The 26770-nt window shown below is 38.9% G+C and overlaps 1 protein-coding gene across 8 annotated transcripts in view; it reads left to right on the top strand.

The window, feature by feature from the left end:
• TAOK3 (TAO kinase 3) overlaps window positions 1-26770 on the top strand; it is a 177294-nt gene that overhangs the window by 124154 nt on the left and 26370 nt on the right. For all 8 annotated transcript variants that reach the window (XM_053587889.1, XM_053587891.1, XM_053587885.1 and 5 more), the window contains 4 exons: window positions 1160-1327; window positions 4052-4264; window positions 15869-16003; window positions 25951-26187. In XM_053587889.1, the coding sequence (XP_053443864.1) occupies window positions 1160-1327; window positions 4052-4264; window positions 15869-16003; window positions 25951-26187 (753 nt within the window). The remainder of the gene's footprint in view (window positions 1-1159; window positions 1328-4051; window positions 4265-15868; window positions 16004-25950; window positions 26188-26770) is intronic.

The raw sequence follows: 26770 nt of genomic DNA, 5'->3' as shown, positions 1-26770 counted from the left end.
ATCATCTAACACCTGTTCGAATGATTGTTGTCAAAAAGATAAATGATAACAAGTGTTGGTGAGGGTGCTGGAGGGAGAATCTTGGTGGGAAAGTAGTTGGTGCAGCCATTGTGGAAAACAGTATGGAGGATCCTCAAATAATTAAAAATAGAACTATCATAAGACTCAGCAATCCTACTACTAGCTACATACCTGAAGGAGGTGAAGTCAGCATCCCATAAGACTATCTGTGCCCACATTACTCACAAATAGCCGAGATAAACAAGCTAAGGGTCCATCAGTGGATAAAGGGTAAAGAAATTGCTATATATATTATATCAAAAATAAAATTTGGCCTTAGAAAAGAAAGATATCCTGCCATTTGCAACAACATGGACGCACGTAAAAGACATTATGCTGGGTGAAATAAGCCAGACCCAGGAAGAAAAACACATGTGAAATCTAAGGGAAAAAACAACACTCAGATACTTAAAAGCAGTGGTTAGAAGGGGTAGGGATTGGAGAGAGAGATCAAAGCATACAGAGTTTCAGTTGTGTGGGATAAATAAGTATAGAGATCTAATGTCCAACTTAAGGTCTATTTGGCCAGCCCCCAAGTTACAAACATCTAACTTACGTACAACTTGCATTTATGAACAGGGACTATGAGAGGAAATAGATGAATGTACCCTTTACGACTTATATACTAATTCAACTTAAAAACAAACACACAGAACCTATCTTGTTCATAACCTGAGGACTGCCTATAGTTGATAACATTGTATTGTATCCTGGAAATTTGCTAAGACAGAAGAGTTTAGATAATTGTGTCACAAAAATATAACTATGTGAGATGATGGATTTGTTAATTTGCTTGACTATAGAAATCATTTCACTGTGTTCGTGTATATCAAAACATCATACCTTAAATATATATAATTTTAAAAAAGAAATTTCACATAAAATCCTTGAGTTCAAGTGGGGCTTGAAGAAGAAAAAAGCATAGTTATCTTTTATATGAAATTTATACAATGTGGAAAGATACACAATATGAATATCCTATTTTGTTATTTCTGCAAAATCCATGGACCTGTTTTATGCTTCTTTACTTGTATATCTATATCTTGCACCTAAAAATGTGTTCTTCATTATCAGTTTATTTTTTTCCCCTCTCAATCAGCATGACTTTGTTCGCCGAGAGCGGCCACTACGTGTCCTCATCGACCTCATACAGAGGACAAAAGATGCAGTTCGTGAGCTGGATAATCTACAGTACCGAAAAATGAAAAAAATCCTTTTCCAAGAGACACGAAATGGACCCTTGAATGAGTCACAGGAGGACGAGGAAGTAGGTTCAATTTATTTTAGCAGGTGTTTGTAGAGTGCCTACTATGTGAAAAAGTTCTAGACTGGGCACTTGTGAAAAACTTTTGAGGACAAAAATACAATTGATGTTCTCTGCCTCAAGAGACATAAAGGGTCCCTGTGAAATAACTAGTATATAAGCAAACTATGAAAAGTGCTATAGGGCTGTATAACCATTGCAGCAGTCCATAGTGGGAAGAAAATAAATCTGCTCGTAGGGATTAGCGAAGGGTCTGTGGAGAACATGATGTGGGTGATTTTTGACAAATGTAGAACGCGTTAGACTCAGAAAAGTCCTGTGCTTATATGAAGATTATCTTGGCAACAGCATGTAACATGGATTTGAAAGGGTAGCATCTTGGATAATGTAAGAGGTAATAAGGGCAGTGTCAAGGGGAATGGGGACAAAAGGAACACTTCTGAGAAACATTGTAGAGACAGATTTGAAAATATCTATCTTCTCATTGAAAGTGACAGTGACAGATGAGTTTATGGTGACTCTGAGCATTTGAACCTGGGTGGCTAGGAGTATGTCAATACCAAGAGCACGGAAAAAGAGAGAGTAGGTTTAGGATGGTTTCAGTTTGGTGCCTATTAAGTTTAAGGTGCTGGCACTATATACTGTTGGGCATAGTATACAGATAGAAGTTCTCAAAGAAGAGAACTTCGTTCATATCACTTAAAAAAAAAAAAAGCTGGTTGAAAGCAAAGGTGATGCTGGCTAGGACACCTGAATGGTGATGTGTATAATTTAATTGGTATACATAAATCCAGAACCCAGGAAGGAGGTCTGGACAAAGAGGGTAGCTGGCTATCAGTCAATAGCATTAAAATGATAATGAACCAAGGAGCTGATCAATGAAACTTCCTTGGTGGAGGATGGGAGAAGAGCACACACCTCCAGGGAGGGAGCCACAACATTGTCAGCTGCCAGAGAAGTCAGGTAGAGAAGGACAAAAGAAGTTGATTGGGTTTTACAATGAGAACATGAATGACCTTGGTGAAATCAATTTTACAGGACTAGGTAGGATGATTGGTGGATTACTATGGATTGTGATGTAAATGGGGGATGAGAAAGTGGAGACAGCAAAGCTAATTATTTTGAGATTCAGAAATTTGGTCAAGAAGGAAGAGAGTGAGGGCAGCATGTGGAGAGGTCCTGAGGATGGGGCCAGGCTGCTTCATCTTTGTAGGTGGAGATGGAGCCAGAGCAGAGGTGTTGAAGACAGAGGCAAGGGAAGTAGTTAAAGAAGCAGGATTTCCACAGAAGTGTTAGGAATTAGCCTTCAACAAGAGAAACGACTCCTCTTCCTCCAAGCAAAATAAAAAGGTAGAAAAGAATGAAGAATTGAGTATATTTTAGTTTTCCTTACTAGAAAAGAAAAGAAAACAAAATTATTTTATCAGTAGTTATAAAAATGAAGCTAGAAAATGGACTTGAACTATAAGATCTCTTGATTGCATATATAGAAACCATCCCTTTTAATTGTGAAAATTAATCTGTTAAAAATGTTATCGGTGGCACCCGTAGCTCAGTGGTAGAGTGCTGGCCACATACACTGAGGCTGGCGGGATTGAACCCTGCCCAGGCCAGCTGAAACAACATTGACACTGCAACAACAAAATAAATAAATAAATAAAATAGCTGGGTGTTGTGGTGGGTGTCTGTAGTCCCAGCTACTTGGGAGACTGAGGCAGGAGAATCACTTAAGCCCAAGAGTTTGAAGTTGCTGTGATGCCACAGCACTCTACCCAGGGCGACAGCTTCAGACTCTGTCTTTAAAAAAAAAAAAAAAAAAAAAATATATATATATATGTGTGTGTGTGTGTATATATAGATATATATAATGTATCTACTATTTTATATGACCAGTGATTCATTATATTGCCATGGCTAAGTAACAGTTTATTAAAGTTATATGTGTATAGTATGGTTCTTTGAAAACAGGGTTTTATTTGTTACTGAATTGATTTAATTGTATTATTTAATCTTATCTCAGAAGATATCCCACTGTGATGGATAAATTATATGTTCTGATTATTTAACACTTTTCAAATAGTAGTCTTTGGACCAGTAGTGATGAATACCAGTATTATTTAACAGATATATTTAATAAGATTATAGAGATAAGCATGATAGAATTGCTTGAGGGAGGCAGAATGTAATTACCTGTCCAGGACAGTAAGAATTAATATCCCTGCTTAGATATGAAGTTACTCAATAATGACTTGCAGAGGAACATATTACTTGTCAAATCTCTGAAACCTCTTTCCACTCTACTTTAGTTTCTAGTGACCACTGCTGTATTGGCAGATGTCCTGGAGGTCCACTGCCTGTTCAGGGGCCAGCAGTCTTTCTCCAGCACTTTGATGCCCCCAAAGGCCCCTTACAAACCTGGCCTGATTCTGCTTACTGAATCACAATACAATAATATTAGGGTCATATATGACCCAAAGCCTTGCAATAGCAGCATTTTGAGGCTTATGATCCGTGTCCAGAATGGCCCCTGGGAAGGCATGGAAGTGAATTTGAGATATCTAAAACTGCTGGGGAAGTAGTGGAGTCACTACATTAAAAGTTCATCTTCTCAGATTTGCAGAAAAGCAACTTGGCACTGCAAAATTAAGTGTGCTTAATAGCTTAATCAGTGGTTGGTGCTTTATCTCCACAGTCTTTTTTGAACCTTGGTGTCTCATTTTTTTGTAGGACAGCGAACATGGCACCAGCCTGACCAGGGAAATGGACAGCCTGGGCAGCAACCATTCCATTCCAAGCATGTCCGTGAGCACGGGCAGCCAGAGCAGCAGTGTGAACAGCATGCAGGAGGTCATGGACGAGAGCAGCTCTGAACTTGTCATGATGCACGACGATGACGACGAAAGCACAGTAAATTCCAGCCCCTCTGTCGTATACAAGAAGGTGGGTTTCACAGCACCCCTCAGCCAGGCCTTGCCAGTCTCAGCCATGCCAGCGCAGGTCACTTAGCTCTGTCATATACAAGAAGGTGAGTTTCACAGCACCCCTCAGCCAGCCAGGCCTTGCCAGTCTCAGCCACGCCAGCGCAGGTCACTTAGCTCTGTCATATACAAGAAGGTGGGTTTCACAGCACCCCTCAGCCACGCCAGCACAGGTCACTTAGCTCTGTCATATACAAGAAGGTGGGTTTCACAGCACCCCTCAGCTAGGCCTTGCCAGTCTCAGCCACACCAGCTCAGGTAACTTAGCTTCTAGACATTTGAGTCCCCTTTTTTTCTTTGAGACAGAATCTCACTATGTCGCCCTGAGTAGAGTGCTTTGTTGTCACAGCTCACAGCAACCTCCAACTCTTGTGCTTAAGTGATTCTCTTGCCTCAGCCTCCCAAGTAGCTGGGACCACAGGCACCTGCCACAATGCCTGGCTATTTTTTGGTTGCAGTTGTCATTGATGTTTAGCTGGCCCAGGCTGGTTTGGAACCCACTAGCCTCCGTGGATGTGGCTGGCACCATAACCACTATCCTACACCTACTGAGCCTGAGTTACGTTTTTCAACTGAAATGTGGGACTAAACCTAGCACTCGACAGTTTTCTTACAGAAAAAGTTAACAAAGTACTATCTCCAGGCTACATCTCAGCCTATTTCTTTATCTTCATCTTCCTTTCTCATTTTTTTGACATTTGCCGTCATCAATAAATGAAAACAAATAAGTTGAAGAATCCAGTAAGTCCTTCTTTAAGCTAATAACCTTAAAACTGTAGACCTTCAAGTGTTCCTGAGTGTAACCTGTTGGTTGTGCTGTTTTAGAAAAACGCTGTTACCGAAGTATATTTCTTAATCTATATTCCCAACATGCTACAGTAGAACCTCTAGAAGAGGACCACCCAAGGGACTGTAACAAACTGGTCAACATACAGAGGTGGGCAACATAAGAAACAGGCCTACGGTACTGATATGTACATGTGGTGCATGTCCAGTCTGTGAAAATTAGGTCACTGTAGGGAGGTAGTTAACTATGGAGGCTCTCTACTGTGTTTGTTTTAGAAACAGTTTCTACTCCATTCTGCTGTTGCTTTGATTGATTGATTATAATTCTTCTAAATCTGGCCCTCTATCAGCTTAAATATTCTGACTTTTGAAGGAATGATTCTATTTTTTATTTTGGTGTTTTTTTCCAATTAAAGGTCCTCATTTTGTAAAAGCCTGTGAGTATTTGTAAGTTGAAATACTTAATGAAAAATGTGAAAAAAAAATTTAAACCTTCTTTTAGAGAAATTATTATGATTATTTCACAGAATTATCAATACTTCTTTGTAGAAATTCTCCAAAAGTGTTTTGAGAGTCTTTAGGTAAATAGTCTGGAAAAAGATAGCTTATAATTTTTTCCTTTTCAGGTATATGTGAGGACTGTATGTACTTATTGTAATGAACAGCAGTGATCACATTCTAATTTCAGTGAGAAAGCATGTTTAAGATTTTTTTTTTCACTTAGATTCTATTGGTTATACTTTTTTCTTAGAAATAGAAAACTGAATAGGAAAGGAAGAAGGGCAGGAGAAAATATGTTGGTGCCCATTTATGAATAGTGGAGGGATGCACATCTATTTTTTGGAGTTGTTGAACTTAATTATTCACAAATACTGCTGGGGACCTCTACTATGTGCTAGCAACTTTATAGAACCCCTGCAGCTATAGAAGAAACAAAACAGATGTGGTCCCTTCATGTAGCTTTCCATCTGTGGGAGAGATTAAGCAAATAACAACACAAATAACTACATACTATAATGTAATTATTGTTTGTGACCAGCCTGGGCAACACAGTGAGACTTAACCTCTACAAAAAAAAAAAAAAAAAAGAAGAGGAGGAGAGGGAGGGAGGAATTAGCTGTGCTTGGTGGTACATGCCTGTAGTCCTAACTACTTGGGAGGCTGAGGCAGGAGGTTTGCTTGAGCCCAAGAATTCAAGGCTGCAGTGAGGTGTCATCACACCACTGTACTCTAGCCTGGGCAACAGAGCAAGACCCTGTCTCTAAAGTAAAAAAAAAAGAAAAAGCAATTATGAAACTTGTTTCGCATGAAAGGAGGACTTCATCTAACAGGGAGTAACAGAAAGCTACCTGATGAGGTGACATTTAAGCTAAAACTTCAAAGACAAGTGGAAGCTAGATAGCTTAGGGTAAGAGATAGGTGTGAGTCCGAGAGCAACAAGTACAAAGGGCCTGAGACAAAAAGTGCTTTGTATGTTTGAGGAAGAGGGGAAGGCCAGAAAGGTGAGAGCTCAGTGAGCTATGTGGACAGTGACTTGGGACCAGAGAGACAGCAAAGACTCAGATTATTAGGAAGCCTTGGAAACAGTTTGAGGAAAGGAGTGACATCAGACAGATGCAGAAATCTACTGAGGACAGCATTGCCAGCTGGCCTCCTTTGAACATGGGCAAGTGGCCATGTATTTGAAGAGTAGAAAAGAAGGTTTTGCTGGACTATCTTTTTGGAGGGAGCTATCATGGGTGCTGACAGGTCTGGCTCTTTCCTTTCTATTGCCTCAGGGACTCCATGGGTGTAGGGGACCTAAGAAGAATTTAGCTGGCTCTTTTTACTCCACGACTACTCAGATAGGCACGTAGATTTAGAAGAATGATACTACTAGTATAATCGACAAGAAATGAGAACCTGGTCTAGAACTCATTGGGGTGAGGGGTTAATTTTAATTTCTGCATGCTGTTATAGAGCTACCTTGTGATAATATAGGTATTTTGAATACTTTTTTGTCCCTGATGTAATCACTTAAGAAGAACAGATATAAGTTATATTCTGAAATAGAAGGCAGTTGTATTTATGATCCACAACAAATACATGTCAGAAGGAATTTGTTACACGGTGGATTTCTATTTTATTATAAAATACATGGAGGAAATAGGATGGAAGGAAATCAAAAACACATTTGGAAATAAAACTCTGAATGACTTAACTTTATAAGTAGGCTAGAAAAATAAAATGTATATAAAAAACTAAATGTTAAATAGGGTATCTCTTTATGAAATCCATTTAGTTCTTATACCAGAGTTTAAAAATATGTTATCCTTAAAAAGAGAGGAAATAAAAATATATTCATAAAGTATATATTGGTTGGTTTACTCAAATTCCTAAAACTTTTTCACTTGTGTACATAAACAAAATAGGACCTTACACACTCAATAGAAAACTTTGTGTATTGAACTTAGAAATGAAGAAGCTGGTTTGTAGTCCTGTCTATCACTGTTAGTTTTATTTTACTTTAGAAAAGTCATAAACCTCTCCGGGCCTCAATTTCTCCATCTGGAAAATTAAAATTGTTCTGTATGATTTCAAAGTTCTCTTCCAGATCTAAAATCCTGGGCTTTTATTCCTGTAATCGTTAAAGAGGTAATCTTCACCCACACCTCACCAAGGACAAGGTCTGCTCTAATCTCTAACATTATATATTTGGATTTCACTTAAGTTTCCAAGTTTTTATCTTAAAAGCCACAGCCTGGGTCGGTCTCTTCTTATGCAGATGGGATGGTGGCCACCCTATTTTACATATGGGTACAGGTAACATTTGCACCACAGACTGGATTCTCTGACAAGCAGTGCCAAGACAGTTTATTTAGCCCTGCAGGATTTTTTAAAATTAGGAAGTTCTCTTTGGATCAACACCTGTGGGAAGAAAGAGAAGGAAGCAGCATTTGGCAGAAGACAAAGTTGAACTGATAGGCAGGCCCAGCGGCAGCCTCAACCAACCCCACAGGGAGCCCTGGAGCTAAAGGGGCCTTACAGAGTTCTCCAAGATGGGCAGAAATAGCTGGGCCTTGATACCTCAATCTAGGTCACTCATTGAAGGGTGTGAACTTGGGTAAGGCTGCTCTGTGCAGCCAACACCATCCCTGTAGGAGCTGACACCCACACAGTTGCTAACAGCACTCCCAAGCAGTTGGGGCAGCAAGGCTTTCCTTATAGGGATATCTGGGGGCATTTCTGAATCTGTCATAATTTGTGACCACAAAGATTTTATTTTAGAAAGGAAGCAATATTGTTTTATGAAACATTTACCTGTTTTGCCTAGGTTCATGTCCAGAATCTTAGAAAAGCCTATATATCATTAAATTACCATAAGATAAACAGTGTTCCAACCATTATCTCATTATCCTATTTAATTTTCTTTTAATATTTGTCATTATATAAAATTATATATTCATTTCTTAAATTTTGTGAACAGAATGTGAATTCTATCAGGGCAAGGGCTGTGCCTGCCTTGCTGAGCGCTGTCTCCCCAGTGCCTAGTGCCCAGCACAGCATAGATATTCAGTAGGTAACTATAGAATGAATGAATGGCCAACCAACAACAAAAAAGAGAGAATGAATTAATTACCAAATACTCAAACATCATGTTACTCTGGTTCTTTGAAAATAAAATGGATTAAAAAGAGTTAATATTAAATATCTTTATGATTTGAAAGAGTTAAATGATTAGCGTTTCTCCAGTAATAATACCTAAAACCATTAAGAACACACTTAATAAATACTGAAATATAAGAATAAGAGTGACGGATTTTTTAGTCCCCCTTGATTGTTATAATCAAGCAGACATATCTTAAATTAGCCAAATCATAGATCTGAAACAGATTACCATTTTAGATAGGAAGTAAATTCACTTTTAAAGGCTGTGTGTAACTAGGGAGAGCGTGACTTGAAATTAACTGCTCTGCACCCAGAATAAAGATGCCCTGATTTTAGCAAGACAGTTCTACTATCACAAATCAAGCCCCCAAACTGTAAAGTGGGACACTAAAAATTTTCCTTTGACATCAGAATTTCAGGTTACTTCTTTTTTCCAGTCCTTGCCCCTACTCTAAGTCTTTCCCAGGCCCTGAAGGGATCCTAATCTAATCTTCTTTTTTTGAGCAAGAATGATTTGATAAGTCTAAAAGCACATTCTGACAAAATAAACTTTAAGTGCTTATTTCTTTTCCCCCTGGCTGGTGTTGCCGTACTACTTTTCCCAGTAACAAGAGTATCACCTTATCTCTAACCTGGTAGTTTCTTAAGAACCTTTCTTACCCACCCCCACCATCTAGCACAGTGTCTGTTACAGACACTGTAAATGTTCAATAAATGTTTTGAGAACTAAATTGAAGAACTGGACTTTTATAGAACAGGACTCTACACCTCGATTCTTGATTATTCACAAGTTGACACTGGGGCAGACTTTTATTTATTTATTTTTATTAAATCATAGCTGTGTACATTAATGCAATCATGGGCACCATACGCTGGTTTTATAGACCGTTTGACACATTTTCATCACACTGGTTAACATAGCCTTCCTGGCATTTTCTTAGTTATTGTGTTAAGACATTTACATTCCACATTTACTAAGTTTCACATGTACCCGTGTAAGATGCACCGCAGGTGAGGGTGATTGGTGGAGCAAACTTCTAATCCCCATTAGTTTCTTTGCTGTGATCTCACCTGCTTCTTTCTGAGCCTCCATCCTACTCTTTAAAATCATTGCATACACACCAGTAGCAAACAGATTTTAACACTGTCTTCAGCAATAAAGTCTATATTTTTAAGTTTGTCGATTTAAAGTTACACTTACTTTGCTATGACCTTTGCCTGCTACTGCCATCTATTAATATAGATCATAAGACTTTAATGTATTAAAAGCACTGTTATTTAATAAATATTGTTTTAGGTATACCTAATGAACTCCATAAGGGCCCCTTTTTAGGGATTATTTAGGGAAAATCATTCTACCCTAACTCCTAAAACTTTACTTGGCCCTTCCTATTAGTCGGTGTTAGCTCCTTTTTTTTTTTAACCTCCTTCTTTAAAAAAAAAAAGAACAGCTTTCACCATTTTCATGGAAGAAAAAAAAAGGAAATGCTCTTGAGGGGATTGGGTGTTCTAGTTTAATTTTCACTTGCATCAGTGGCCTTTCCTGTTATTTTTCTGAACAGAGGGATGGGTTCTTTGACTCTTCCACTCACATTTGGCAAAGTAAAAGTAAATTAACATATGAAGGTAATATCTCCTAAACAGAGCAGTCATAGACACCTCTCTGTAGTAACATCTTTATCCTCCAGCTTCTGCTAGTCATCTTTCCTCCCTAACACTTCTTCCAGGTTAAAAATGCCCATTTTCATATTCTCTTCCCCTTCTTCTCTAGCCCCAGCTTTTGATCGCTACACCTGCTTCAACAATAATTCAAGAATTTTGAAATGAACAAAACAAAAGAGAGGTGGTGGGTTTGCTGATCCCTTCTCCACAGCATGAAAAGCGTAGGAGTCTATAAAAAGGTTTCTTGTCACCAGATAAAAGCCATTTTTAGATGCATACCACCCCACCGCGTAAAGGTGTGCTTGTGTGTGTGTGTCACTATTTTACAACTTTCTTAGAGTACAGAGTGGCAGATTTTTATGAAATACAAATTTAAATTCTGTTAAATAATCCAAGAGAAAATGTCATTTTCTCAAAATCTCCTCAGACCTACATTCTTGCACTTGTTTATTCAGCAAACATTTACTGAATGCCTACTAAGTATCAAGCACCTATGCCAGGTGCTAGGGAGACAGAGAGTTTTCAAACCATATTCACTCTGCTTTCAAAAAGCCCACAGTCTCATGCAGAGACAGACAAGTAAGTATGATGAGTACATGATAAAGATAAACCCAAAATCCATCAGAGTCCAAAGGAGTGACTTCCACTGTTAAAAAAATGCAAGTTAATTTAGAAACTCAAGGCCAAGTGACTGCACCACGAATCTTCATTTCAGAAGTGTACTAATCAGACACTTCTTTTTAAACGGGAAAAACTGCTAAATAAAAGTAAAACCCCTTATCCAGGGAGTAGTAGTAAAATTCTGATACTTCACACACTGCACTATATTATATAAAAGTTCAATCATTTTGGCTCATCACCGTAGCTCAGTGGTTAGAACACCAGCCACATACCCTAGGGCTGGTGGGTTCGAATCCAGCCCAGATCTGCTAAACAGCAATGACAACGACAACAAAAATAGCTGGGTGTTGTGGCAAGCGCCTATAGTCCCAGCTAGTTGGGAGGCTGAGGCAAGAGAATTGCTTAAACCAAGAGTTTGAGGTTGCTGTGAGCTGTGATGCCACAGCACTCTACCAAGGGCAACCTAGTATGACTGTCTCATAAAAAAGAAGTTCAATCCTTTTTATGAAAGATTTTGAGCAAACATTATGACAGCTTCTTTTTTAATCTAAACTTTATTTTTTATGATGAAAGAATGTTGTAAATTTACCGGCTTAATGTAGGTTTACTTACATTTGATCCCCAATCACATTGGTATTGTTCCTGGATGATAATGTGTTAAAAATGAATTATAAAAAGCAAAGATATATTATAACCAAGCTATATTGTCTTGGCAAAATAGAACATATGTGTTCTTAATCTTCTAAAAGAATTCTTCAAAGATTTGGCCTTCTTATCATTTGTAAATAATCTGCATCCAGTGACTAACCGCATAAAATGGCAAACTGGCCATTTCCATTATTAATTTTAAGATATGTGCAGCTCAGAAACTCTGGGAGCAGGTATAGTGGTCATTTTCAAAGGAGTTGCTTGCTTGAAGGGGGAATATTGCCAACAGATAATATATTCAGTAAAGTTAATACTTTAATTTGTTTGGGCTTGCTTCTAAAATCACAGTCCCCTCTTTTTTTTTGTTTTGTTTTAATTTTTGAAATAGAGTCTCGCTCTATCACCCAGGCTGTAGTGTAGTGGTGCCATCATAGCTCACTGTAAACCCCACACTCCTGGGCTTAAATGTTTCTGCCACCTCAGGCTCCCAGGTAGCTGGGACTACAGGTGCAGGCTATCATGCCCAGCTAAGTATTGTTGTTGGGGGGGGGGTTTTGTTTGTTTTTAGACAGAGTCTCACTTTGTCATCCTTGGTAGGGTGCCATGGCATCATAGCTCACAGCAACCTCAAACTCTTAGGCTCAAGTGATACTCTTGCCTCAGCCTCTCAAGTAGCCGGGACTACAGATAACCGCCACAATGCCTGGCTATTTTTTAGAGACAGGGTCTTGCTCATGCTCAGGCTGGTCTCAAACTCCTAAACTCAGGCAATTCACCTGCCTCAGCCTCCCAAATTATTAGGATTACAGACATGAGTCACCATACCTGGCCTCCCAGCTAAGTTTTGTTTTTTTAGTAGAGAGGGGGTCTCACTATTAGTCAGGCTGGTCTTAAACTCCTAGCCCCAAGCAACCCTCCAGCCTCAGGCTCCTTGAGTGCTAGGATTACAGGTGTGAGCCACTCTGCCCTGTGTCCCCTCATTTTTTTTTAGATTTCAAAATATTAAGAGTACAAATGCTTTTTACATAGGATAGCTTTTATAATGCTTAAATCAAGGCTATTAGTATGCCCATCACCTGACTATTGTTCATTATTGCTTCATTTAGTTGTCTTTGTAGTTTTGAACCTGTTTTATACAATAGAATTGAATATTTAAAAATTAATTTCTTGGGCCAGGCATGGTGGCTTGGCAATAAGAAATTTTTGCAATAATATGATTTATAAAAATAACCAGTGACATCAGACTCCACATTGTCCACACAACACATCAAAACTTAAACTCTTAATTTGAAATAAATGAAAAGAAAGAAAACTTAAACTCATGCACAAATATATCTAATTTTATTATAATAGTTTGTTCTAGCTCTGATAAAAACTAGTACTTTGGGTTTAAGACCCTGCTTGTCCAATTAAAAGCCACACTCTGTTTCTTGAAATGGGTACCCCTTCTTATACTAAAACTGTGTCCCATTCTGTGGTCTCTTACATAGTATTTGAAGATTGTAGTGATGATTTCTGTTACGAAGCTGCTGTGGAAAACTAAGAATTCTTTTATAAAAGGAGAAAAATGTTAGGGGGAAGCCGGGTAGTTATACTATTAGCATGATTATATTTACAATGGATTAAAATTTTGGACCTATTCTCTGTACTACTTTCTAAACATTTATTATTTTAAAAGTATATTTTAGTGGGTTGTTTAATTAGGTTATGTGTCAACTAAAAGCAGTACGTTATTTCAAATTTTAACTATTCCAGTGTATTTCATCTCCCTTAAGTTCATTAAAAGAAAAGATAGCATGGATTTTAATTTGATGAGCAGGGTCCTAAACCCAAAGTGCCAATTTTTATCAGAGTTAAAACAAACTATTGGCGGCGCCTGTGGCTCAAAGGAGTAGGGTGCCAGCCCCATATGCCGGAGGTGGCAGGTTCAAGCCCAGCCCTGGCCAAAAACTGCACAAATAATAATAATAATAAAACAAACTATTATAATAAAATTAGACATATTTGTGCATGAGTTTAGGTTTTGATGTGTTGCATGAACATTGTGGAGTCTGGTGTCACTGATTATTTTTGTAAATCAAGTTATTACAATTTGAAACTGAGACTCCACCACATATTTCAGGTCTCCCTCTCAATCAGTTTACTTAATACGATAGCCAACTGAGCCTCACCAAAACAAAACCACAGGCCCCTACCTAGTGTATCTCTTCTGATCACTGGCATTTAAACGCTGCTTGCTTTTCTGGGACTGAAATATTAAGTTCTATTCCAGACATAAAAGTCATTTATTAAGAAATACACAGTGACATAAATGGTAGCAAGTCAGAGTGCCTTCCCCAGTGCACGAATCCTAATCACACACATAATCTCTTTCTTTTCCCTGTGAAATAAGAGTTTAGGTTCCCTGAGAAATAATGTAGAATAATTTCAACGGACCCTTCAAGCATTTTCTTATAAATTTTTGTAAATGGGTCAAGAGATTCATTTTTTAACATAAAACATCATCTAATGGAACCTTCTGCCATGATGGAAATATTCCATATCTGCGCCAGGCAATATGATACCACTGACTATACCTACTGAGTCCCCGAAACATAGCTGGTATGACTTAGGAACTGAATCTTAGATTTTATTTATTTTAACTAATTTTTTGATTGATTAATTTTTAATTAAAATAGCCACATGTGGTGGTTATCTTACTGGCCAGCACAGCTTAGAATACCCCTTGAATTTGATACATATACCCTCACTTGCAAGTTCATTGAAGATATCTTCATTATTTTGTAATACATAAATTGAAAAAAAAATTCTAAACAGAAATGTAATGGTACGTACCTTCCCAACACATTGAGGCATTTTAAATGTATGAAAGGAAAAAGAAAATCAGTCCATTGATAAATGTAATGTTGGATCTTGGCTTTTACATAAAAATCTGAATGTAAAAGTTAATTTTCTTCAAGAATTATGTATTTTGACTTTTTAAAAATTTTAGACTATAATGAAATTGTGTATTTCTAAATCTCTTTAAATTTTGTTTTCTGATGAAGGAAAGAGCAATTATAAAAAATTTCATAGTCATAGACAAAATGCAAAACTGACTTCTCACAAATGGTTTCTTCTACAACCCTAGGGAAATAAGGGATTAATTTCTCCTTCCACATTCTGAACATGTACTGTTTGAACCATGTACCATGGTTGTGCATGTTTTTGAGCTGCAAATTACTATACTTTCTTTTTTTCTGAAGGGTTAGAGCTATTTAATGACTGACCACTTCATCTTGTATAGAGAGGAGCATTGTCCTTTGAAAGCATTTTCCCCTTTAAAAGTCATTTCAGTTGCATTTAAGAACATCCTTTATTATCCTTCCAGGGAATGCTATTTTTCACTGGGCATTAGAAAAAAATTAATCATATTTGCCTATCAAGAAGCATAGGCTCTATTAAATCAGTCAAAGACATTAAATTCCAGCTTTACTCACTCTGGTGACCATACCGATGCTGAGTTGAGGAAGAATTTGTGAAAGTATCATTTGGTTAAAATTGTACGCCTGTCTCTTTAAATCTAAAAAAAAAAAAATCCTTTCAGAAGCTGTAGAGAGAAGGTGCTAGAACTGTGTACGATCATGACTGGAAAGCAGGATCCCTCAGTGACTGCCGAATCTTCCCAGCACAAGATTGAGAGGCAGTCCAGCACAAGCCTACACTGATTCTAGGCAGAACGATGATCCTACCGAACAGATCTCAAATAAAATTAAATTGAGAAAGCAGATCTTTCAAGGGAATGAGGCGGAGGCTCGCTTTTATGTTAAAAGCCACCAGCATCCTCCTTGCTAGACATGGACATGACATTTTTAAAGGAATTATCTGGTTACAGCGTTTTAAACAAACTGTTCTAAGGAGTCTGTACATTGCATTGTTTTTTCTATTCTTTTTTTCTTTTGCATATATGTAATTCTGGAGGTAAAGAAAAAGCCTGCCAGGGATTCAGAAGGCATCCCACTAGCGATCAGCTGACATTCCTAACTGAAGGCTGCAATGTGTTGCTTATTCATTTTGTACCGTGGGAGCTGCGGGGACTAGCAGAGAGCTAAACTATGCATTTCAAACAGCAGTGCTTGTGCAGAAAGAGGGGTGAGAGAGAGGCAGCCGGCGAGGAAAGAGCACAGCTGGACTTTCTCCTTGTTTTTATCCATTTCTGCAGGATCATGTATTCATAAGGGATGAGGCGGGCCACGGCGATCCCAGGCCTGAGCCGCGGCCTACCCAGTCAGTTCAGAGCCAGGCCCTCCACTACCGGAACAGAGAGCGCTTTGCCACGATCAAATCAGCATCTTTGGTAAGCAAACACCCCTCTACCCACCTTCCCTTCCTTCCCCTCCTCCCCATCTGGCAGCCTCTCGCCCTCCCTGAGCCTCTCGTTTCATGGACGGGAGGAAAGGAGTCAAGAATGTTTTCTCCCTCCTAATAATTTTATTCATTTTAGAAAAAATCTGTTGGCATAGCAACCTGATCTCTGCTATTTTAGCATTGTCTATGGCATGGAAAAAAAAAACCTTTGTGTGTGTGTGTGTGTGTGTGTTTGTATTTGTATAAGCTGTATGTGCAAAATATAAGGCCTTTGAGATGAAGTTGCTAGCCTAGCCAATTTTTTAAAAGCTATGTGTCTTTTCATTGGAATAAATAGTGCTAAAAAAAATTTTTTTTGGAGTATCGATGTATGTGTGTGCAGGGCACTATGCTTCTTTTTGTAAAGATGCATGTGTATCTATCATGCATATACACACATCAAAAGATAATATACAATTTTTTAAAAAAATATATGGTTACTAGCTAATGTATGTAATTGTAGAAAATAAGATACTTGCTTCTCAGGGATGGATTGCTGGTTCATTATGGTTCATTCATTTATTTATTGCAACAATGGTAGTGGCTGCACTTCCCCATTTAACCCCTGAAGAATTTCCTGGCACCGATAAAGCAAGAAGGGCTTTGTAGGAGAGAATAGGGGTGATTGTGGAAGGAAGGAGACTGTAGGATTCTTCAGCATTTTTACTATTGCAAATGTGATTGCTGGATGCCCTTGTAGTAGCAAAAGGGGTGTGTGCTGGAAGAGTTAGTTTTCATGCCTCCTCCCCTTGGCCCCCCACGCGTGCGCGTGCGCGATTCCACACACACACACTCTCACACACACACACACACTGACATCGTTTCATCCTGGGCACTCTAAACTCTTTTAATCTTTTGCTTCCCAATCTCACTTCTCAGCCAAAAAAATTATTGAAATATTAGTTGTTTTGCCCAAATTGATGTTAGAGGTCACATGGCAGGAAGAGTTAGTGTACACTGCTTTGCTATTACATTTAGAACCTATGATGACATCATCCGAGGCCGACCCAGAAATGATCATTTTTCTTGTTCTATTTTTTTAAACCTGATTTCTACTTTTATCTCTTAAGTCTTTTAAAAGCTTAGTTATCTTTGAAATGTATAATGCATTATAATCTTTTAAAACCCAAATAGAAGGAACATGGAAGTTAAAGCAGCTTCATATTGCGAGGCATGCTGCTGTCTACAAACAAGCCATTTAACTGAGGTTGCTGATACATAAGCCCACCTTTAAGGTCCTTTTGTAAAAGTTTCTTGTAATTTCTTTGATGGGCAATTTTTCATTTTGAAGGGATGTTATCCTGTGCAGTGTAGATCTTAAAATGTCCACTATGCATTTGCTAAGGATTGTTAAACACCTAAAATTATGCTTTTGAGTCTAAATAAAGCATCGTGAGAATATTAAAATAATAATTATCTTCATGCCATGATGTTGGACAAAAGAAGGAATATGGTATTTTAGAGAACTGTTCCTACTCACCACAGACTCATGTGAGACTTGTGCCTTTATCCAAACCTGTTCATGTTGAAATGAGAGGAGAAATAACAACCCCTGAGAATCAGAGCACCATTAGCAGGTTTTACGTGTGGTGCAGACTTTATACCAAGTGGCTTTCCCCCTCTGGGACAGGCTGTCTTCCCTTCTCACCTGCCACACCCTCATTCCCACATCATACATACATGACCTCCTCTACCTCCCAGGAAGATAATACTACAGCCACACTGGAATAATCTCCTGCTGTGTCTGTGAACTCAACTAGGGCTGTGTGTGTGTGTGTGTGTGTGTGTGTGTGTGTGTGTGTGTGTGTGTGTGTGTGTGTCTGTCTATGTGTCTATCAACCATCACTGTCTTCCTCTCTGTGGGTGATAAAAGCTGCTTCCCCACTAGGCCACCTCAGGTCTATGGGCAAAGTCCTCAGGCACCTCTCTGAATCCTACAGACTACATAATGCCCACCCAGAGAACAGCTGGGCTCAACCTCTCTGATGGAGTTTTGATTTTGCGAAAAGGCCTCTTCCCCTGTGTTGAGTTAAAACCAGAGTAGCTGATAGGATGTCACTTTAGCCATAGAATTAGTTGGTTTTCTGGAGTACCCTCTCCAAATGTAGTGCTTTGGGAGTCATAGCTGGGACTGGTGGAAGTTTATCTGAGTTCAGTGGTGTCTTTATCTAGTTAGTATATTTTAGGGAGAAAAAACTACTGAGGGAAGAGAAAAGTGGTATGATGGTATACGGTTCCATGTCCTATTTTGGACAACCTAACTATTGGTATGGACTTTTTAATTTTTATTATCAAGTACTACAATTCTGCTACCCATTGTATTATTTTAAGAGCTAGTTCCAACAGGAATGTATAAATCAGGACACTGGAATATCTTAAAGTATTTAATATTTTTAAAAAATATCATGAATCCTATTGTTTTTCATGGATCCCAGCTCAAATGAAAAGGACCAAAATGACATAAATAAGAGAAAAGTAAGAGAAGAACATGGGAAACTGAAAGTTTAGCATAATCAATAATCAAGCCATTGTCGAAACCTTGCCTCACTTCTCATAATTAGTAGCAATACTATATTGATTTATTTTTGGTTTTACTCTTTTCTTTATAATCTTCTGGTAGAGATGCTAACAAGTCACATGAAGGCCTAAAAGTGAAGAGTAAGCAAGAAGAGGAGAAATTTAGAAATTAGTTTTTCAATTACTTGATAAATGATGACTGTATATTTTAAAACAACTTGTAAACTGACAAAAAATATTTCTATCCCTAAAATTTGTTCATAAGCCTACCTATTCAACATAAACCTAACAGAGGCCTAGTTTTGTGATTTTTTTTTTTCCCCATAATATGACTTTCCACATTGTGCTTTTAAATGAGGTTAGTGACAGGTGTATGAAGCCCATGGACTGCAGGCTAGATTTTTTGTATTATTTTGATGCCTTTAAACTGAGATATTTGCGTTATGATGCACTACTGAACAACTGCATCTGTAACAAAGGAAAGGCTATAAACTTCAATACCAGAAGAAACCCCAAGGAAAATTTAGAATTCTAATTTGTTATTATAATTTCCTGAGGGAAGAGATTATTGACCATATTTTGAGGAAAAGGAAGGGAATTTCATGGCATCTTTTCTCATTTTATCCTTTCTTTTTCTTCTTTTCTTTTTTTTTTTTTTGGCCGGGGCTGGGTTTGAACCCACCACCTCCGGCATATGGGACCGGCGCCCTACTCCTTGAGCCACAGGTGCCGCCCTCTTTTTCTTCTTTTCTAAGAAAGTTCACATCAAGTTGATTTGTTATCTGGGAACAGGAATTGTTTATATAGTTCTTCACTAATCTGACTTCTTGGGCTTTCGAGAAGTGTCTTCCTTGAGTTTTTATGAAAAGCCTAATCCTTTAATTGTATTAGTAACCCATGAGGGTGTTTTCAGCTATTGCTATATCAGGTGCCATTTCTTCTGAAAACTTTATAGTGGACTGGGAACTTGGCAGTTTCTATAATAGATGTTAGTATAAACAGCACCAACGCCATGTCTATCAGACCGTTCAGCTTTTGGCCTGCTGAAGGAATTCTTGCTGGAATTCAGTGGTCTTACTATCTAGGCAAGTTTATGTCAGAACACACATTAGGGAGGTGGCACAAGCAGGAAACTCTTAGTGTGGAATCTCTAGGAAAGCATGTAAGAGAAAATGATTATTGTTCTATCCTTGCAAATACAATTTGTTTACTTGGCTTTTCCAGATTCAGAAGAATAACTTATTAAAAGGAAGCCTTCATTTATAGTTTTAGAAATGCAGCCTCATTATTTAGCTAATTGTAAAGTTGGATACCTGAATAAGTTATTGGATACCTAATAATAAAAGTATCAGAACCTCAGCAGCCAATGCTACTGTTGTGCCTCTCATAAGCCCAGTCCTGTTTCTAAATGCCTGAAAATGGTGTTCCCTTCCTGAATTGTATACTAGAGGATGCTTATCAAAATATTGCTTATCTCTTTCCATATTCTCGGCTTCTTATTCACTGTTGATACCATTTTTCACTGTTGTCCAAACCACATGGCCAGAGTCTCTCAATAAAGTCTCTCTGTTGAAGAGATGAGTGAATGAAGTAATGATAGTCTTGCTATCACATGAGAATTTGGAATTCTCAGTGTATATTTCAGAGTTCTTTGTGTAAAATTTTATAAGGCAGAATTGCCTGTTAGCAGTTATTACTTTCAGCAAGAATTCAAAACATTGTTTTCCTTAGGTGTTACAAAGTGGAATGTAAATTTCTGATGCTGAAATGTGAATCGTTGTATTCTTTTTAAGTACTTGCTATAAATTTGTTTGAAGTGCTGAGGTAGCCACATTTATCATATGCATAATTTCAATACTTACAAATTATTAATCTTATAAATCGGCTTTGATCTCTTAAAGGGGTAACCTTTTAGCGGCCATTCTCCTGTTTTATGTTTAGGAAGTTGCTTGTTAGCCTTCTAGTGCTGCGTTGTGTGCATAGCAGAGACATTACACTTTGGATGGAGTGGTTTATTTTAGGTCCAAATTTTGCTGGAATTAAATAGGGTAGCATTGAAGAGCTGTAGAAACTTCTTGAAAAAAGTTTCAGTCCACCTTTTCACAGCTCACTGTTTAATTATTTATATATTTATTTTCATGTATTCCAGACATATGAAGTGAGTAATAATTCAGATTCAGAAATTATATGTACGTATTTTTATAATCCACAGCCTGGATATAGGCATAGTTTTATTATTAAATGTGCCCTTTCTCTTGGATCCATTTATTCTGATCTGTCTCCATCACTAAAAACACTAAGCAGAGGAAAAAAAGACTTACTTCTCAGAGCCTGACATGAGAAAGAAGGACACCAACGTATGTCAGATATTTCCTAATTGCGAGGCACTTTCACATGTGGTAGCTTATGCCCTGGTGAGACTCTGAGGAAGACAGTAGTAGTTCCTCCTTCTGTAGGAAGAAACTGAGAGACTTTAAGAGGTTAAGTAATTCTCCTAGGATCACTTATGTAGTAAAGGATTGAATAAGGGTTTTCTCTAAACAGCCTACTGGGCAAGCCAAGTCGGTACTGCTCACTTTTAGTTGATCACATTTTTTAAAGTACACTGTAAAAACTATCGTCACTACATCTCTAAAACTTTCTCCCATATTCAGACTTACTCAGTTTGTAATTTAGAATTACCACTCTCTGTAGCTTTGACTTTTTAATTATTATTATTATTTTATTTTTTTTTTTTTTTTGAGATAGAGTCTTACTCTATGTCAACCTGACCTCATTTCAGAGGGTTAATACATCAGCCTAGATTATAGCAACCTCAAATTCCTGGGATCAAGTGGCCCACCCGCCTCAGTCTCCGGAGTAACTTGGACTACAGGCGCCTACCACAACACCTGATTTTTCTATTTTTAGTAGACACAGTCTTGCTCTTGCTCAGGCTGGTCTCCAACTCCTGAGCTCAAGTGATCTTCCTGCCTTAGCCTTCCAGAGTGTTAGGATTACAGGCATGAATCACCACACCTGGCCCAGCTTTGACTTTTGGGGGTGTTGATTCCCTCTTTTACTTTAGAACAGAAAGTAATCATTCTTTCCCTACCTTGGTAATGTGAATCTCCCCCTAGACCCATAGGAATCCAAGGTCCTACAAAAATTAAAGAGGTAGATTATATGTGGAAGTACTTTGTAAACCATAAGCCTCATAGAATTATGGTCTATTTTTTTTTTAATTCTATTGATCAAATAGTATACTCTAAAAACACATAATGTAAACAAAAAACAGACATACATAAGTGTGAGTAATGTATTTTTATATGTTCATGTTAGAAAACTAAAACATCTGATTACACTTTTATTTAAATCCATCTATCTAGCTTGAACATAAAATCGTAAAATTTAGTATCTCTGTATGTACCCAAAAGGACAATTTGAAACTTAGAAAGTTTGGTTGTGACAAATGAAAGGTGATGTTAGGCATTTAAGAAGGTAAATTATCCAAATATGGGAAGGATTCAAAGGCAAAATGTCTCTCCTGGAACTCAGTGATGTACAGTGATGGTAGACTAAGCTTTGTACTTTGCCTTTGCCACATATTTGTACCAAGTATGACCCGGTAGGCAGTAGGACCACTGTCTTTACAAGCACCTACCCACCAGTTAAGATAGAAAATGTTCTTGGCTGGGTGTCGTGGCTCACACCTGCAATCCTAGCCCCCTAGAAGGCTGAGGCAGGAGGATCACTTGAGCTTAGGAGTTCAAGACCAGCCTAAGCAAGAATGAGACCCCCATCTCTACTAAAAATAGAAAAATTAGCCGGGCGTTGTGGTGAGTGCCTGTAGGGCCAGCTACTCAGGAGGCTGAGGCAGGAGGAGCATTTGCGTGCGGGAGTTTGTGGTGGCTCTGAGCGAGGCTATGCCACAGCACTCTTTGTCTGGGCAACAGAGTGAGACTCTGTCTCAAAAAAAAGAAAAGAAAAGAAGATAGAAAATGTTCTTGACACAACTCATTTCTGCTTTATCCTTAGGTCTGCTAGTTTAGGAAAATGGCCATCCTGAGAATCTTTTGCTAGCCATAGCCAGTCCTTATGGCATGTTTTAAATGTGTCATAATACCTCAGAGTGTGCCATGCCTCAGCACTGGGGATCTGGTTAAAGAAGGAGCACTAAGAGAAGAATAAAGAAGTATCTGGATAAAATGTATCTCAAACTCATTACCTTAGTATGACATTTTACTGCCATATTTGTCTGAAAAAACAGATAAATTCAGAAAGGACTAAATAGTATCCTTTTCTGTTGATTGTAATTGTTTTTCCCCTAAAGTTGAACTTTAGAAAAGCATAAGCTTGAGGAAATGAAATTTATACACATATTTCAAACTATTTCTTCCCCCTTCCCTTTTATCAAGAAATATATCCATTGGCGGCGCCTGTGGCTCAGTGGTTCCCATATGCCAAGGGTGTCGGGTTCAAACCCAGCCCCGGCCAAACTGCAACAAAAAAATAGCCGGGCGTTGTGGCAGGCACCTGTAGTCCCAGCTACTCGGGAGGCTGAGGCAAGAGAATCGCTTAAGCCCAGGAGTTGGAGGTTGCTGTGAGCTGTGTGAGGCCACGGCACTCTACCGAGGGCCATAAAGTGAGACTCTGTCTCTACAAAAAAAATAAAAAAACAAACAAACAAAAAAAAAAAACAAAAAAAAAATTCAACAAATGGGGTGGCACCTGTGGCTCAGTGAGTAGGGTGCCGCCGACCCCATATACCGAGGGTGGTGGGTTCAAACCCAGCCCCGGCTGAACTGCAACCAAAAAATAGCCGAGCGCTGTGGCGGGCGCCTGTAGTCCCAGCTACTTGGGAGGCTGAGGCAAGAGAATTGCCTAAGCCCAAGGAGTTGGAGGTTGCTGTGAGCTGTGTGATGCCACGGCACTCTACCGAGGGCAATAAGGTGAGACTCTGTCTCTACAAAAAAAAGAAATATATCCATTAACAAAACATATTATTGTGATAACAAAATAGACTATTTTTTTTTCTTCAGAGTATTAGGTGCCTTTTTGGTGATGCAATCCTTTTTTGGTCTTGATATCTTCTGCTCTTATTCCTCAAACTTTAAGAGGATTGTCCTCCAGAAAAGAGAAATGAATATGAAACCTAGTGTTAGTTTCAGCTGGAAAGGTTTCAAAGTTCGGCTAATGTATAATGGTGTACTTTGATAATGTGATCCAGTTACAGAGCAGCACTCTCTAGATAGTAGGGGCTCTATCTAGTATGCAGGGCTACCTTCTTAAAAGATCAGAAAAACAAACCCTTCTTTGTATAAAATGCACTTTGACCCATAAACTGAAAATAGTATAGAAAATTAATAGCAGCATGAAAATTTCCAGTCAAACTTGTTTGGGTGTGAGGTTGGGGAAAAATGCCTTGTAGTAGATAGGAGTGACTAAATCACTTAATGAAGAGTAAAACCAAAGTTATGATCCTGTAATTAAGATTTTTTTTCTAAAATAGATAGGAAAAGTGAGAAAGAAGTGATAAGAGAATACTGGGAAAATAAAGAGGGATGATAAATTGAAAGAAGGACTGGAAAATCACAGAAGTTTCCTTGGGAAGAAACAAGAGGTGCCAGAATATACATTTGCACTCTCTAATTGGTTGGATATTTATTTAGGTATGAACTAGGGAAAAGTTACTAAGAAAAGCCATTAGAAAGTCACAGAAATGCTTTCTTCCCTTAAGGACAGCAAATGAATGTATTATTATTTGTTAAAAAAAGGACATCGTGGGAGGAGGGGATGGGTAAATTCACCCATAACGGGTATAATGCTCGCTGCCTGGGTGATGAGCACATTTATAACTTTTACACAAATGGTACCAAAGCAATTTATGTAACCAAAATATTTGGTATCCCCTGTAATGTTCTGAAATAAAAATATAAATAAATAAGGGATTGGTTTTTCTCTCTCTCCACCCCTTTCTGCCCCACCCCCCATGTTAAAAATAGGAAATAAATCATGTTTAGACTATTTTCAAAGGAGATCCAGGGTTCCTATGATTGATGGAGTCTTGATCCCTAAAAACAAAAATAACAAAACAGTGAGGATGCTCAAGTAGAGAGATTTTACCCAAAAAAAGGGGCATTTGGCAGTCTCTGGAGACACTAATTGTCATGACTTGAAAGGTGCTACTAGCTTCTAGAAGGTAGACACAAGCTACTAAACATCCTGCAAGGTACAGGACAGCCCCCTGTACACAAAGAATTAGGTGCCCCATTGTCAGCAGTGTCAAGGTTAAGAAATCCTGGTACAGTGGAAGTAGCACGGTTATGGACACAGCCGGAAATGGGACTGGTTCCTAGTTCTACTCAGTGTTACTATGTGACCTTGAGCATATATATGATGGTATATCACAAGTATGTAGGTTCAGGCATGGTGGCTCACACTTGTAATCCTAGCACTTTGGGAGGCCAAGGTGGGTAGATCATCTTAGCTCAAAGGTTCAAGACCAGCCTGAGCAAAGTGAGACCCCCATCTGTACCAAAAAATAAAAACACTAGCCAGGCATGGTGGCAGACACCTGTAGTCCAGCTGCTTGGGAGGCTGAGGCAAGAGAATCGATTGAGCCTGAGAGTTTAAGGTTGCTGTGAGCTATGACACTGTGGCACTCTACCCAGGGTGACAGAGTGAGACTCTGTCCCCCTCCTCCCCCCAAAAAACAAATATAACACGTCCATAAAATTTGTGTGCAATTTAACTATTTTAAATTGCATATGAAGTTTACGGATACCCCATGTGTAAACATATTTTGACTTTGAATAAATAAATTATTTCCTTCAAGTCTGAATTCCTTCATCTCTCTTATGGGGATGGTAACTCCAGCCTCACAAATGACTAAAACAAATGAGTTAATAAGGTAGTTTTAAGAATTAGAGATGAAGTATATAAAGAGAACCCAGCACATCCTAGCACTTTGGGAGGCCAAGGCAGGAGGATTGCTTAAGGCCAAGAGTTCAACACCAACCTGAGCAAAAGTAAGACCCCATCTCTACAAAAAATAGAAAAAGTAGCCAGTTGTGGTGGCACACGCCTGTAATTCTAGTTACTTGGGAGGCTGAAGCAGGAGGATCACTTGAGCCCAAGAGATTGAGGTGGTCTCATCATTGCTATGATTTCTACGATGAGGCCACTGCACTCTGTAGCCAGGGCAACAGAGTCAGACCCTGGCTTAAAAAATAAAATTTAAAAAGGCACTCAGTACCCACTACAGGTTAGTATTTAGTAAATGGTAGGTAAATTGATGGTGACAACAAATAAAATTATGCCAACAGGCCCTTCTCCTTTGCCTGAAAGTTGGCCTCCCATAGACATGGTTACCTCACTTCTCTCCCCTGTCCCATCCAGGTTACACGGCAGATCCATGAGCATGAGCAGGAGAACGAGTTGCGGGAACAGATGTCAGGTTATAAGCGGATGCGGCGCCAGCACCAGAAGCAGCTGATCGCCCTGGAGAACAAGCTGAAGGCTGAGATGGACGAGCACCGCCTCAAGCTGCAGAAGGAGGTGGAGACGCATGCCAACAACTCGTCCATCGAGCTGGAGAAGCTGGCCAAGAAGCAAGTGGCTATCATAGAAAAGGAGGTCAGGACGTGCACACGTGCCGTGGCGCCACAGTGGAGCCCAGTCTGCTCTGGCCAGTGGCAGGATGTTAGTAGGAAGCAGGAGCGAGCAGTGTGCCTGTTGGTGGTGGGGGGGTTCAGGGGGGATTTGATTGCTGAGGGGAGCTGAGGTGAGCATGGTTTCCAGGTTTTACCAGGCTACTTTAAACAGTCATTCAAAGCTACGATAACAACTGAAGATGTATATCACATTCTTGTCCATTCAAATACATTGTGCTCATCGGCCCTTTGATGGTGGTCTGGGTGCAAGTAAAGAGAAACTGAATGCTGCTGTCTTCTGAGAATTTGCACAGCACACTCCTCCTGTCACACCCACAGCCCTCTTCCAAAGAAAACCGCTCTACAAAGAGTTTAATGGTCCTAGTCCCTGCCTACAGCTGGCTAGACCACGGTTGGGCACCTGACCAATGGGAACAAGTAATTAGTCTGTTCATTGTTTGGGTTTTCTAGAAAACATCTTTCTTCCCCATCCAGGTTTTAAAGTAATTTTAAAAACAGATGAAACAGTAAGGCAGGTGGAAAAAGTATCAGCTTTATGACTGATA

The sequence above is a fragment of the Nycticebus coucang genome, chromosome 4 (assembly GCF_027406575.1).
Source record: "Nycticebus coucang isolate mNycCou1 chromosome 4, mNycCou1.pri, whole genome shotgun sequence".
Lineage (NCBI taxonomy): Eukaryota > Metazoa > Chordata > Mammalia > Primates > Lorisidae > Nycticebus > Nycticebus coucang.
This window is presented reverse-complemented; position numbering and strand designations above follow the sequence as displayed.